The following is a 13,832-nucleotide window of genomic DNA, read 5'->3' as shown; positions in this document are numbered from 1 at the left end:
ATCACTACAAACAATCTATAGACATCCGAAAAACAAAACATATTAGAAAATTATACCATAGAGAATCTAAATGAGAATAGTGATTAATGAGAATACAAATCACTGATACTGTTTCTTTTTCTCAATTTCTGGTTCAAAATAAAATTAAAGAAACATAGTAGATTTTAAAGAAAACAAAGAATAATCAAAACCACGAGTTTGGCCAGAGTTTAATAGCATATTTCCATCTAGTCAGGGCAAATTGGCAAAACCCCGTGCTTTCACAATTTCATGTTCATCCAAGCCAAAGAATTTTGCTTGGTCATTTAAACAAGGTATGACCATTGCAGAATCCTCGCTAACATTTTTTACTTCCAGATAAACAAATATCCCAAATGTGTAAGGATTCAAGGATTCGACAAACTTGGAGCAGATCATTGCTTGTAGAGCAATGATTTGTTCAATCCCATCACAAGGCAATCCACATTCGCCCATCATATCTGTAATAAACCCAATGGAGAATTGTATATCAAGAAGGCAGCGAAAATCAACATAGAATGTTTTATTTCTCATGTGGTGTTATTAGTCTCGAAAAGCTTCTGCAATTTCTCCATCAGAAGGGGTTCTGTGAGAGAATGGTAATAAATGAAAATACAAATCATTGATATCAGAAAGAATCTAAATGAGAATACAAATCACTGATACAGTTTCTTTTTCTCAATTTCTGGTTCCAAATAAAACTAAAGAAACATAGCAGATTTTCAAAAAGTAAAAAAAAAAAATCAAAACCACGAGTTCGGATTTCTAAGTTACCAGAATTTAATAGCATATCTCCATCCGGTCAGGGCAAGACCTCGTGTTTTCACAAATCCCCTTTTCGTGTTCATCCAAGCCAAAGAATTTGCTTGGTCATTTGAAGTAGGTATTGTCACTGCAGAATCCTCAGTAACATTTTTTTGTTTCCAAATAAACAAATATCCAAAATGTGCAAGGATTCAATGAACTTGGAGCAGATCATTGCCGGCAAAGCAATGATTTTCTCAGTCCCATCACAGGACAATCTACATTCGCCCAGCATATCTGCAATAAACCCGATGGAGAATTGTATATTGAGAAAGCAGCCAAAATCAACACATAATGTTTTATCTTCTCATGTGATGTTATCAGTCTCGAAAACTTCCGCAATTCCTCCATCAGAAGGGGTTCTGTGAGAGAGTGATACTAAATGAGAATACAAATCATTTATACCAGAGAATCTAAATGAGAATACAAATCACCCATATTGTCTTTCTTATTTTCTTCTCAATTTCTGGTTCCAAATAAAATTAAAGAAATATAGTAGATTTTTAAAAAGGTAAAAAAATGATCATAACCACGAGTTCGGATTTTAAATTAGCATAACTTAATTGCATATGTCCATCTGGTCAAGGCAAGACCCTGTGCTTTCACAAGTCCCCTCTACATGTTCAACAAAGCCAAAGAATTTTGCTTGGTCATTTAAACAAGGTATGGCTACTGTAGAATCCTCATTATTTATTTATTTATTTATTTTTATTTGCCAACCCCGGTTTCCAAGGTTCACTAACATTTTTTTACTTTCAAATAAACAAATATCCCAAATGTGCTAGGATTCAAGGATTCGACGAACTTGGAGCAGATCATTGTCTGCAGAGCAATGATTTGTTCAATCCCATCACAGGGCAATCTACATTTGCCCAGCATATCTGCAATCCCATCACAGGGCAGCGAAAATTTCTCATTTGGTGTTATTAGTCTCGAAAGCTTCCGCAATTCTTCCATCAGATACTGTTTCTTTTTCTCAATTTCTGGTTCCAAATAAAATTAAAGAAACATAGAAGATTTTGAAAAAATAAAAAATAATAAGAACCACGAGTTCGGATTTCTAAGTTACCAAAACTTAATAGCATATCCCCATCCGGTCAGGGCAAAATCCACAAGTCCCCTCTTCATGTTAATCCAAGCCAAAGAATTTTGTTTGGTCATTTAAACAAGGTATGACTACTGCAGAATCCTCACTAACATTTTCTGCTTCTAGATAATCAAATATCCAAAATGTGCAAGGATTCGACGAACTTGGAGCAGATCATTACCAGCAGAGCAATTATTTGGTCAATCCCATCACAGGGTAATCCACATTCGTCCAGCACATCTGCAATAAACCCAACGGAGAATTGTATATGGATAAGGCAGCGAAAATCGACACAAAATATTTTATTTTCCCATGTGGTGTTATTAGTCTCCAAAGCTTCCAAAATTTTCCATCATAAAGGGTTCTGTGAGAGAATGATACTAAATGAGAATACAAATCATTGATACCAGAGAGAATCTAAATGAGAATACAAATCACTGATACTATTTCTCTTTCTCAATTTTTGGTTCCAGATAAAATTAAAGAAACATAGCAGATTTTAATAAAGTAAAAAAAATAATCAGAACCATGAGTTCAGATTTCTAAGTTACCAGAACTTAATCATAGGGCCCATGGAGAATAAGAGCTAAATAGGCCCATAGACACGAATTTGGATCATCTCCTCCTCAAGGGAGCACTCTGTGCTCTCTAACGACTTCTACAACCACAAAATACAGTGGGGCCACTAGTGAAAAAATGAGATTTTTTTTAAATTTTTTTCCTTTTTTTTCACCTGTGGGCCCCACTGTATTTTGTGATTACAAAGCTGTTGGGGAGCACAGAGGGCTTCCCGGACGGGAATAGATCCGGATCAACATCAATTGAGACAAACACCAAGATTTAGAGGTATCAATGGGTTGCGAATCGTTTTCAGTTTTGCAGTGTAAGCATCCAATCTAAACATGGACCCTTAGCAAAGTTCCGGATTGGGTTTGATTTTGGGTTGATTTGGGCTAACAGTTTGGGTCCATGTTGAATCAGTTTGAAGAAAAAAATTACCAACCCATGAAACCCATTTCAGCTGTTACAAATTCAGTTATATAATGGGCTTGAGTGAGTCCTGGGCTTGGGTCATAATATACAGCCCATATGTAATTTAACCCATGTGCCAAACCAACATGGTAACACCATTTCTTCAACCACAAGATCGAATCCATTTAGGTTTGGTTCAATTCACTCTTGTTTGGGTCTTATTGGGCTGGTTCAATTTGGGTTCGACGGTCCTTTCCAAGAATTGACACCCCTACCATGATTACGAGTCATCATGCCTTGGAATATTATTTTAAAATTTTCGTATTTCATAAATTCCAAGAATTACCCATTGAAGAAGGAAATCTTTGATCACCTTTAACTAAAATAAAAATCTTCCTAGATCCTCTCACTGATTTGTATGTAAGAAATTTAACAGTCATTCCTCTATTGATAAGACCATGAAATTCTACATAAAAGACCTTTTTGTCCCTGAAGTTGGTAGGTTCGTTATCAGGTAAATACTTTCTTTTTTCCTTTTTATCTTTGCATGGGGACGCTTTCTCTTCTTCGTCGTTAAGTAAGTTAAAAGCAGCCATATATATAATTAAAAATAAAAATTTCTGTCATTTCAATTTCCTTTTCGAAATAGGAGTAGTGCATGGGAAGGTCTCGTTAATGGTTTTAGTGGTGCATGAGATGGAACGTACGTTCAGCACCAACGTGTTACGTGACAACATAAAAGGGGTTTAATTTATTATAATTAATTAATTTGGTAGTTAGTGATTAAATTAAAACCTCTTAATTAAATATTATATTCGTTGCTTCTTCCTTACTCCAAGTCTACTACTTAAATTGACCTTTCATGTCCCATCAATCAATCAATCAGTCCTAACTAGACAAAGGGCCCACCACCGTCCAAAGCTCAATTTACCTAATAACTAGAAGATCTGAACCGTCCAATTGTTAACCTTAGCAACCAAGGAATCTGGCTGACATGTCCCGCGCCCACTATCCACTAGTCATTATTCGACATGTCACCCCAAAATGTGGGAATCGTTGAATATTCGTTTAATCCAATAGCACCATGACACGAAAGCATGTTTAATTACCCAAACACCCTCACCCTATAATTGCTTCAATGTTGTCCTAGCATTTGCTCGAAATCGAAACGTGTGGTCGAGATTTCATTTTGCCTTGTTTTGCATAAATGAATTCTTTTAAGCTAAAGCTCAACTGCAAGACGAGTTGAGATATTTGTTTGATCGTGTTGGGTTTGAGTGTCTTGTATTATGTGGGTCCATATAATTATAGTTTTAGATTGTATTTGTAATTGAAACAGGATTTGGGTCAATTACTAGTATTGAGATAAAATTGTAATTACATTAGGATTGGGGTTTTTTGTTTCCCTATAAATAATCTCTGTGGGATAATTTATAGGCATCAATCTCTGTAGGAGATTAGGGAATCAATCCCTGTAGGGGATTGGAGAAACTCATCCTGAGGATAAGGATGGGGGGCAAGCAAAGATAGCACTTTGTGGGTGTGAGAGTGGTGTGAGGTTTCCTGGAAATAGTGGAACTCTTTTTCTCTCTGGTGGAGGTAAGCATGGTTTTGCCAAATCACGTTAAATTCCCTTGTGTGATTTGCTTGTGTTCTTCTCTGATTGTGGTTGTGCATCCATTATCCCTAACAGATCGCAAGTTTCGATCTTGACTTGTAAATTACACGACCTAACTGTTTTTACCAGCTAAAAATGTGTCAGTACTTGAATGGTTGATTTAACTTTGGAGATATAGTCACAACAATGCATCATACAATGCGCTTGAGTTGAATCAATCTTAACTACAATTAGGTTTAATTCTTTTATTTTGGGTGCAATGATTAGATGAAAATTTAAGTTTAATCATAACTAAATTATTAATTATTTAATATTTATCATGAGTCTCTCAACTTCTTTGGCCACACTCCATTTCCTTTGATGGATTCAACTCTTCTCCTTCCAGTGTTGTGTGGATTGGCTTAATCATAATTGTCGGATAGAAGAATTTCGTTTTTGAGAAACTGACTAATTCCTGTTTAATTAAACCAGTTCACGTGTCACCCATTCAACAAATGGACGGACAAAACGGAAAGCAACGCGAGACTAAATAGGTGGATTTCTTGGCGAGATGATGTCAAAATCAAAGCCATCATCAATATACAAGTGGTCCAATCCAGGTTGGTGCTTACCTGGATTGAGAACCTTCTCTAATTGTTTCATGGCTCATAGCAATTTGGCATGTTTGCCTATAATATTTGATTATTATTTCTTGAATAGTCAAATAAAGAGACCATGGTTCTCATATATTTGTTCTTTCCCCATTCATGTGTTCCACACAGCACACCAGTGGCAGCAGTTAGGAATACAAACTGGACCTCAATCTATTCCTTCTCTTTTTTTCAGACAATTTCTAGCTAACTTCTCTATCTTAAATAAACCATTTGGTATAATTTAACCCATAATTTATACAAAGAAAAGCCTGTATGGTTTCATTTTATAGTGATTTGTGGTGGTTCATTGTATTAATTTAATTAATTTAATTAATATCTTCGTTATTCTTTCATTCCTTTTGCCTTTATTAAAATTCTTTCTTTCTTTCTGTAACGTTGGGGTCTACTGTGACTCTTGCCTCAGTTTTAGAACATAATAAGGAAGGCGGCACTTTGAATAATGAAAAATTATTTTTCTAGAGAACTTTACCTAACCAACCAACCTTGTTGAACTATCTTTAATATTTTTCACATGAAGAGGAAAGCATTTGCCGCCCTTGTGCAGATTCTAATATATTCTTTCTCATATAATAAATGGTGGGATCCATATTGACATTCTTTCTTTGTTTTAAAAGCTTGTCATGAACTTCTCACACTCACACATACATTTATCGTGATCAAATAGTTTTTGTAAGAATAAACAAGAAAGAATCACTAAAAATAAACAAGTTGAAGGAATATAGAAATTTAGCATGATTTACATACAATTGCAATATGTTATGTCTATGAGCGAAGAATTTTTATTATGTATAAAGAAGAATTTTTATTGTGCGCTGGAGGTCGCGGGTTCGAATCAGCCTCTCTGCAAAAAGCAGGGACAAGGCTGCCTAGAAAGTCCCTTCCCTAGACCCCACAGTGTGGGAGCTTCGGCACTGGATACACCCTTTTTTTATAAAGAAGATTACGATGGGTATCCCTTAGTTAATCGCTAAAATGACATTTTAAAACTTCTAACCCGAAACACTAAAAGAACATATATAAGATATATTTATAGAGTTTTAATCAAGTAAATACGGTCAACCCATAGGGCTAGTCGTACCACAGTCCCTGCACCCTTGGACAAGCAAGATCAGTACTGATGGGTTTTCTTTGCTTTCATTTCAGATCGTCCATCAAAAGATGTCGATACAAAAACCCATAGTCAAAGTTAGGTATAAAAATTTGAATCATATATATTGTGTCTAAATTGAAATGATCAAAGAATACATAAAACTGAATCATATTTTGTTTAAGAAAGAGAAATGGTTTTTAATAAATCTCTAAAAATTGCAATGCTTGTATAGATCCCTCTCATTCATGTGTTGAAGACTTGAAGTGTCCTAGTTTACTCCTCATACAATGTGGAAGAAAAAGAAACTGGTGAAAAGGAAATGACAATAGAGGGAGGGAGAAGGGTTTTGTATCTTCCAAAATGTGTCCATTGTTTAGGAGACAGTTCATGACACTTTAGGGTATCTGTTTATAAATCACAGAGATCTTTTAATGTGTATTTATTACTCTCAAGTACAAAGCAGCCTTTATGTTGCTAAAGGTCTTTAATTTAAACCCTGATGAAACCCTATCGATCCCTCCCCTTCCAAGCATCCACTGTTTATGTTCTGCAAGTCTTTTGTCCTCGGTCAAAAACACATAACTGTTCACTACTAAAGTAAGAGCAAAGACAAGTCTTACATAATTCACTTCAAGGCTAATTCAATGGCAGAACATGAATGGTTTTACTATGAGAAAGAAGATCAAAGTACAACCTAGTTGCTCTATTATCCTTCTCAATTTTTTTGAGAGATTATAAGTTGAGAAACATGTAAAAACTTAACATCAAGTTAAAAGATCAAAATTTCCATAACTTCAAAGTGTGCAAAACAGCAAGATAGCACCTCTAAACAGTTTTGAGGTACAGAATCAATTATTTTGCTAAAGTTTAGAAGTGATCACCTGCATATGTTTAGGTTTTGAAAAGGGCTTTGAAACATCTTATATTTGTGAAAGTTAATCTTCATCACCATAGTACATCATGTTTTGATAAAATTCTGAATATTATAATTTGTATGTCAATAGTCGTGCTATGGATAAAATACCCAACGTTTAGGACGATTCACCTAGTGAATTGTCGCCAACCTAGAACCACAGTATTTCATGTCGGCGATATATCATAGACACTCGGCGATATATCGTTGTGTCGCCCAAGTCCAACACGAAACTTGCAATCGAAACAACATATACAAAATGTCGCGAAAATCGGAAATCGGAGATTTTTCATCGAACTGGTGAAATGTCGATGAAATCAATGATTTTATTGCCGGCGGCATGAGTACAATTGTCGTTGGTGCATTCTACCGCCGGAAGAGAGGAAGAAAATAACTGATACAAGCCACAGCTCTTCCAATTTTTCGACAGACTGAATATCCAGTCATCTCTCCATTCGCCGAGAACAAAACTAATCAAAAACCCTCTCTGCTCTCTCTCTCTCTCTCTCCAACTCTTCTCCACCACCGCTGCAAGGCTGCAAGGTTGCAACTCTTCTCCCGCATGACCTCACTACCTCAGTCTGTGATCTCTCCCTCTCCAACTCTTCTCCTCCACCGCAGCTTGCAACTCTTCTCCCGCATCGGCATGACCCTAGCTAGTTTGTGATCTCTCCCTCCCCCTCTCTCTCTCTCTCTCTCTCTCTCTCTCTCTCTCTCTCTCTCTCTCTCTCTCTCTCTCTCTCTCTCTCTCTCTCTCTCTCTCTCTCTCTCTCTCTCTCCCCCCCCCTCCCCCTCCCCCTCTCTCTCTCTCTCTCCCCCCCTCTCTCGGTTTGCGACCCTCAGTCTAAGATCTCTCATCTCTCTCTCTCAGTTTGTGACCCTCAATCTGCAACGGTGTACCGTCTTCTCTTCAATCTACTCTCCCGGAGTCGCCCCACTAAATGTCGGTGACCTTTCGCCGACTTTTCGGGGTTTTTGTGGTGTTGCCGGCCATCGACACGGAGACACCATTCGGACCTTGCCTAGAACTAAGAAGCGAGTCAATATCCAAAACATGAAAAAGTAATCAAGGCTGTCAAACAAATAAGGGATTAGCGATGAATTGGCATAACTGCCTGACATGTGCCTGACTTTGGATAAATAGGTGTATGGAGGAAAATCACATTTTCTCTCCCATTTCCATCTTTTTGCTCATTTTTATTTGTAATCGCTCTTTGTTACCACTACATGCATAGCTTTCTTCCTCTATTGATTGGCTTGACTGTAGGAAGTGGCCCATCAATCGTTGTGATTGACCCACTTTTAACAGAGTTTTTAAGTTTTTGTAGGCAAACAAAAGCATAATCTAACGGGAATCAAAACAATTTGAATCGATTCAATGAAAGATTTGACACCAACAAACTGAATTCATCAATTATTGCGAAGCTAATTTTCAATAATTTCACTGAGTTTCATCTAAAGTTTTTGAGTATCGATGCCTCCTAACATTATGTGAGAAAGGTTGAATTGAGAGAGAGAGCAAGAGTATACAAAACCCATTATCCCTTTTTTATTCATCTCTCTTTTCACGTAGAAACCATTCCATCACATTTCATTGGTACACTCATCTCGCTTGAATAAACTTTTCTCAATAATTATTAGGGTGAATTTTATGAAGAAAAAAAAAATTAGAAATAAAATAAACATATGAATTAGGAATGTTTTTTTTTTTAAGGGGGTTAAGGGTGTATATTGTATATATAATATATTAATCATGTCAAGCCATCCAATTAGCTAACGTAAGCGGAGCTAGCGTAGTAGTAAAGTGGTCCCATGCAAAAACATAGAAAAACAAATAAATGAATAAATAAAAGGCAACAACACGTGTGGTGTCAACCCATACATTCCATCAAGAACATGGCATCACGTGCTAAAGGATTATCACAGCCACCATTACTACATCAAACCGTGCATGTATGATCAAATCCAATGGCCCAAAATTAAATAATAATAATTAATAGCCCTCCCTCCGTAGGCTCATAGCATATAGTAGAGACTAGAGAGCCCGCAGTGTGATATCTCTAGAGAGAGATGGAACCCCAAACCAAACCAAACCAAATCCAAATCATCTTCCACCAGAAAACCATCACGTGATGGACAACTGTCCTTTCCAAGTTGGGCCCACATGTATGGCCCACGAATGACCGACCGACCTCCCGCTCTCTCCCTCTATCTCTATCTCTCTCTAGTCGCTATCTAAGGCAGCATCTGTCTCTTTCTCTCTCTACTCTTTTGTCTCGTTGCACCGCACTAAATGAAGCTGCCACCAAAGTAGATTCCCAGATTTCTTGGCCCCACCTTCCTCATACCTCCGTAGCAGTACGCGTACACACCTCCCTCTCTCCTCTCTCTCTCTCTCTCTCTCTCTCTCTCTCTCTCTCTCTCTCTTCCTTCTGGTAGTGGTAGTGGTAGTGGTAGGTAGAGAGAGAGAGAGAGAGAGAGCTTCTCCACACACACATGGCTGCCACCACAATCGTTTACTTCTCCTGTTGGAATGCTTGTACACTGTGTTAAGTATCTATCTCTATCACAAGTAAATAATTATAGAGATCCACGTGTACACACTTTTGAGCCAATTCAGTACTTAAGGGCTAAGGAACTTTCTTTCCTGTGAGAGAGAAGAGAGAAGAGAGAAGAGAGAAGAGAGGTGAGCTGGGTGGTCGTTGATTTCATTATAAAACTGTGAAGGAGTGGAGCCTAGGGAGGTAGATGGAACCCAAACAGGAGAGTGTTCTTCTAAGGGAAAAAGGCCAAAGGGCAAGTTCGTTTTCTCAAATTCTCACTTGTTCACAATATTAATCTATTCATTCGAGAAATTCTCACCCACAACACACATTCCATAGAATTATACACACAGATTTGCTCGATCCACTTCTTCTTCTCACTCACCCTTTACAGATAAGACTTTGTAGGGACTTGTAGATTAGATTAGAATAGACAGTGAGAGAGAGAGAGAGAGAGAGAGAGAGAGAAGGAGATTCTCATTCCTCGACATGCTTGCTTCTCTTCAGTATCGCATCTCCACCTGTGGTATTGGTTGTAGAGGTATAGGAGGAGGAGGTGGTGGTGGGGGTGGGGGTGTTCAGTGTTGTTGGGTTACTTCTGAACTAGACGCGGTGTGGTTGAAGCGGAAGAATCTTATATTCCTTCTCTTCTTCAGATTCATCTGTCTTCATCGTCAAAGAGGATAGTTAGTTAGTTTTAGATTTAACTTGAGGTTTTTTTTTTTGCTTCTTTCTTCATCAGGGTTTTCTTTTTTTTCTTCTAAAGCCTTTTGATCGATCGAGCAGCTGATGGGCCTGTGCTCGAAGCAGATCTCTGTGGATGTTCTGGATTGGAGCCAGAGTTTCTTGCAATCGAAATCATTAATGGAGTTTCCCAAGCCTCCTCAACCTCAGGTCAGACAACAACAGCAGCAACAGCAGCAGCAACAACAACAACAATCGCCTGCACAGTTGAGGTGCCCAAGGTGTGATTCAACGAACACCAAGTTTTGTTACTACAACAATTACAATAAATCACAGCCACGCCATTTCTGCAAGACATGTAGAAGGCACTGGACCAAGGGAGGGACTCTCCGCAATGTTCCTGTTGGTGGTGGCCGCAAGAACAAGCGTCTCAAGACATCATCTTCTTCTTCTTCTTCCACTACCACAACCACAGCCACAGAAACCCCTCACCTTCGGACCAAGAACTCTAACACCAGTATTGGAATTCCACCTCTGCAACAACCCTTAAGTACTCTTCCTTTCGATGATCAGAAGAACATGCCGGAGATTTTCTTCCAAGCACTTCTGCCGCCTACATCGTCGCAGCCTGCAAATTTCAACTTAGACGTCAACGTCAGCAGCACAAGCAGCGGCTTCTTGGGTTCGACGTTGTCTTTACCTCCTCTGCCAAACTTTCCCTTTACAAGCTCCTTTAGTTTTGACAACAACCCATCATCAACTTTGATTTCCTCTCCTTTCACCGGAGGCTTCTCTTCTGCAAATTTATACAGTTACCCAGCCAAAACGGAAACAGCCGAAGTTCCCATCAGCACCACCACCACCTCCGCTTCCACCATGGCCACCACAGTATCGACGGCAATGCCATGGCAAACACCTCCCCCTGCTGGTGGAAGTTTAATGGATTCTTCTCAATTCTGGAACTGGGAAGAGGATCTCACAGAAATAGTACCTACTGATCTTGGGCAACCTTGGAATGACCCATATGGTGATGATCCAGCATCCAAACAAATCTGAACTTCAAGTGTTCAAAGAAAACTCTGGTGTGTTGATCGAGATTGACTCTTTTCTATTTTTTTTTCTTTTTTTCATAGATCATTCTTGGTGTACTTTTACGTTCTAATCTTAGCTTTCTCGAAGTAATATTGTCTCATATAATAACTGATAGTGAAAAGGAGTATTATGTGTGAAAGGGTTAGAGAAGCTGTGGAGTTTTCAGAGAATCAGCTTCATATTGAATATGGCAGAGAGTCCAACAAAGTTCATTATCTGTGTGGTCTCTTAGCATTCACCTTACTCTCTCCGTCTACTGTTTTCTTCCATCTTTTTTTGGAATGTAAAGTGGTAGAGATCAAAGATACAGAAAAATACAAACATGTAACCTACGGTAGTATTGTAGACAGTTCTTTCATTGTGGTTTTTTTTTTTTTTTTTTTTCCTTTTTCTTTTCTAGCTTAGGAATGAGTGTTTTCTGTGACAAGGACAATGGATTCACCTGTAGCTTTGGCTGATTGGATTTGTTTTTCCTAAGTACTTTTTTTAATCTCTATTGTACTTATTTTATATTCTTATAATGTATGGGTGTATCTGCCTCATTATTCCCTGTACTAAATTTATTTGCTCAATCTAGCTAGTCTTCTTCCTAGTCCTGAACTTGTGTATGGGTGTATCTGCCTCATTATTCCCTGTAATTCTAAATTTATTTGCTCAATCTAGCTAGTCTTCTTCCTAGTCCTGAACTTGTTTCTTCTCCCATTCTTCTTAGTATAATAAATTTTCTAATCATCCCTCCATCTGGGTTCAAGTCTGGTAACTTACACAGACACACATACACACAGAGGTGGGATATTCCTGAGGTTCCATGTTTAAGTAGCCATTAACAAAAGCTAGCTGTAGTCAAGAGATGGGGACAGTTCGATCTAGCACCCAGAATACCTAGAAGATATATATGACAATAGTGAAGATGTAGTGGTAGCAATAGTAGAAGATGGAAGATGAATCCTTCTTCAAGAAGACTGAAAGTGGCATTATTTGTATTTCTTAGCAACCCACTTGCATTTAAGAAATATTCGCACTCTTGCCATTGTGAGAATTGAGAGTAGTATTGTTCATGATTTCCATCAAATATTGCTCTAGTCTTTTCATGAATTATTCCTGGGTCTGATTATCTACACCATTCCCTTTTCATTTCAGCCATACTACCAAGGAATAGTAGTGGCATTATCAGATGTTGATAGTATGGTGGAATGAGCAACTACAGATTCCTTTTAAATTCGACTCTGTCAATGCCAAATCTTGGTCATCAATTTCTTCCCGAGATTCTGTAATAGTTCTCCTCTTGCCTAAGATGAGGAGGTGAGGGACTCCCAGAAACATAAATCCTCTTGGAAGTCATGATTCACATTACAATGCAAACTTAATGAGAAAAACCTTATTTATTCAATTACTAGGCCACAAGTCAACAATCTTCCTGCAACCATTGCCTGTTCAATATATAACTTTGCTAACCCACTACATATGAAACATTACAAAAGATACTTGACAGTATAATATTGTAGGAGAATACTGAAAATGCAGTAACCGACCACCTCTAGTGGTTTCTAGTTTGGTGGTCTATTTCAGAATCAAATGGAGCCGACTCACAGTGTTAAATGGACCTGTGAAGTAAGAAAAGGGTCTAAAATGGAGACTATGATGGAGGGGCACAAGTAAACCATGGAAAATTGTACTAAGATATATGAAAAATTGTAAGCTGGGGAGGATCTTTTCCAGGAAGAGGGAATATTTTCTGGTAAGGGCGATTTGAAAAATTGATTGGAATCGTCATACAGAGAATGTCATCATTGATTCCCATCATTGTTGTTGAATGTTGAGATACCCTTTCTAAATTCTAAGAACAAATGTGTCAGGAGAGAATCTCTTCATCTCAAAGTGAATTGACATTTTGATAGGAACACATGTACCTGTAAATAGTTTTTCAACTCAATCAAAATGTCAGTCCTTGGGTGATTAAGAGATTCTCTAAGTAAAGAAAGCAAAATTTTAACCCATGATTTGTGATCTTGATACCTGATCTGTCCTATCATACATATTTATACTCTCCTTCTAAAATTTTCTTATAAATGAAAAGATCTAGGAAGCTAACAAGACAAAATTGTCCATCATTAAGTGGAAGAAGTTAGGAAGACAACAGATTGAAAATTTTATATAGGTAAGAGATGTGATATGTTAGACCTTTTAAAGCAAAAGAAATATTTACTTCTGATTCAGCACAGGCTCATATGTGTATGTGTACCTCAACTAACATGCTACAAAGCTTCCATATAATTTGCACCCAAAAAAAAAATACAAAGCTTCCATATAGCTGGATATAACCAACCTTCCCCCAACACCCAACAGAGCAAAATTGTA

General features: G+C 37.8%; 1 protein-coding gene across 1 annotated transcript; it reads left to right on the top strand.

Moving 5' to 3' along the window:
• Positions 1-9,813: 9,813 nt before the first annotated feature.
• Positions 9,814-12,020, top strand: LOC149004618 (uncharacterized). The gene has a single exon (XM_089168655.1). It carries the CDS (start codon positions 10,488-10,490, stop codon positions 11,436-11,438), a length of 951 nt encoding a protein of 316 aa, XP_089024781.1. The 5' UTR covers positions 9,814-10,487; the 3' UTR covers positions 11,439-12,020.
• The last annotated feature ends 1,812 nt before the right edge of the window (positions 12,021-13,832 follow it).

The sequence above is a fragment of the Hakea prostrata genome, chromosome 9, assembly GCF_041222555.1.
Source record: "Hakea prostrata isolate BN-2017 chromosome 9, UWA_Hpros_2, whole genome shotgun sequence".
NCBI lineage: Eukaryota > Viridiplantae > Streptophyta > Magnoliopsida > Proteales > Proteaceae > Hakea > Hakea prostrata.
This window is presented reverse-complemented; position numbering and strand designations above follow the sequence as displayed.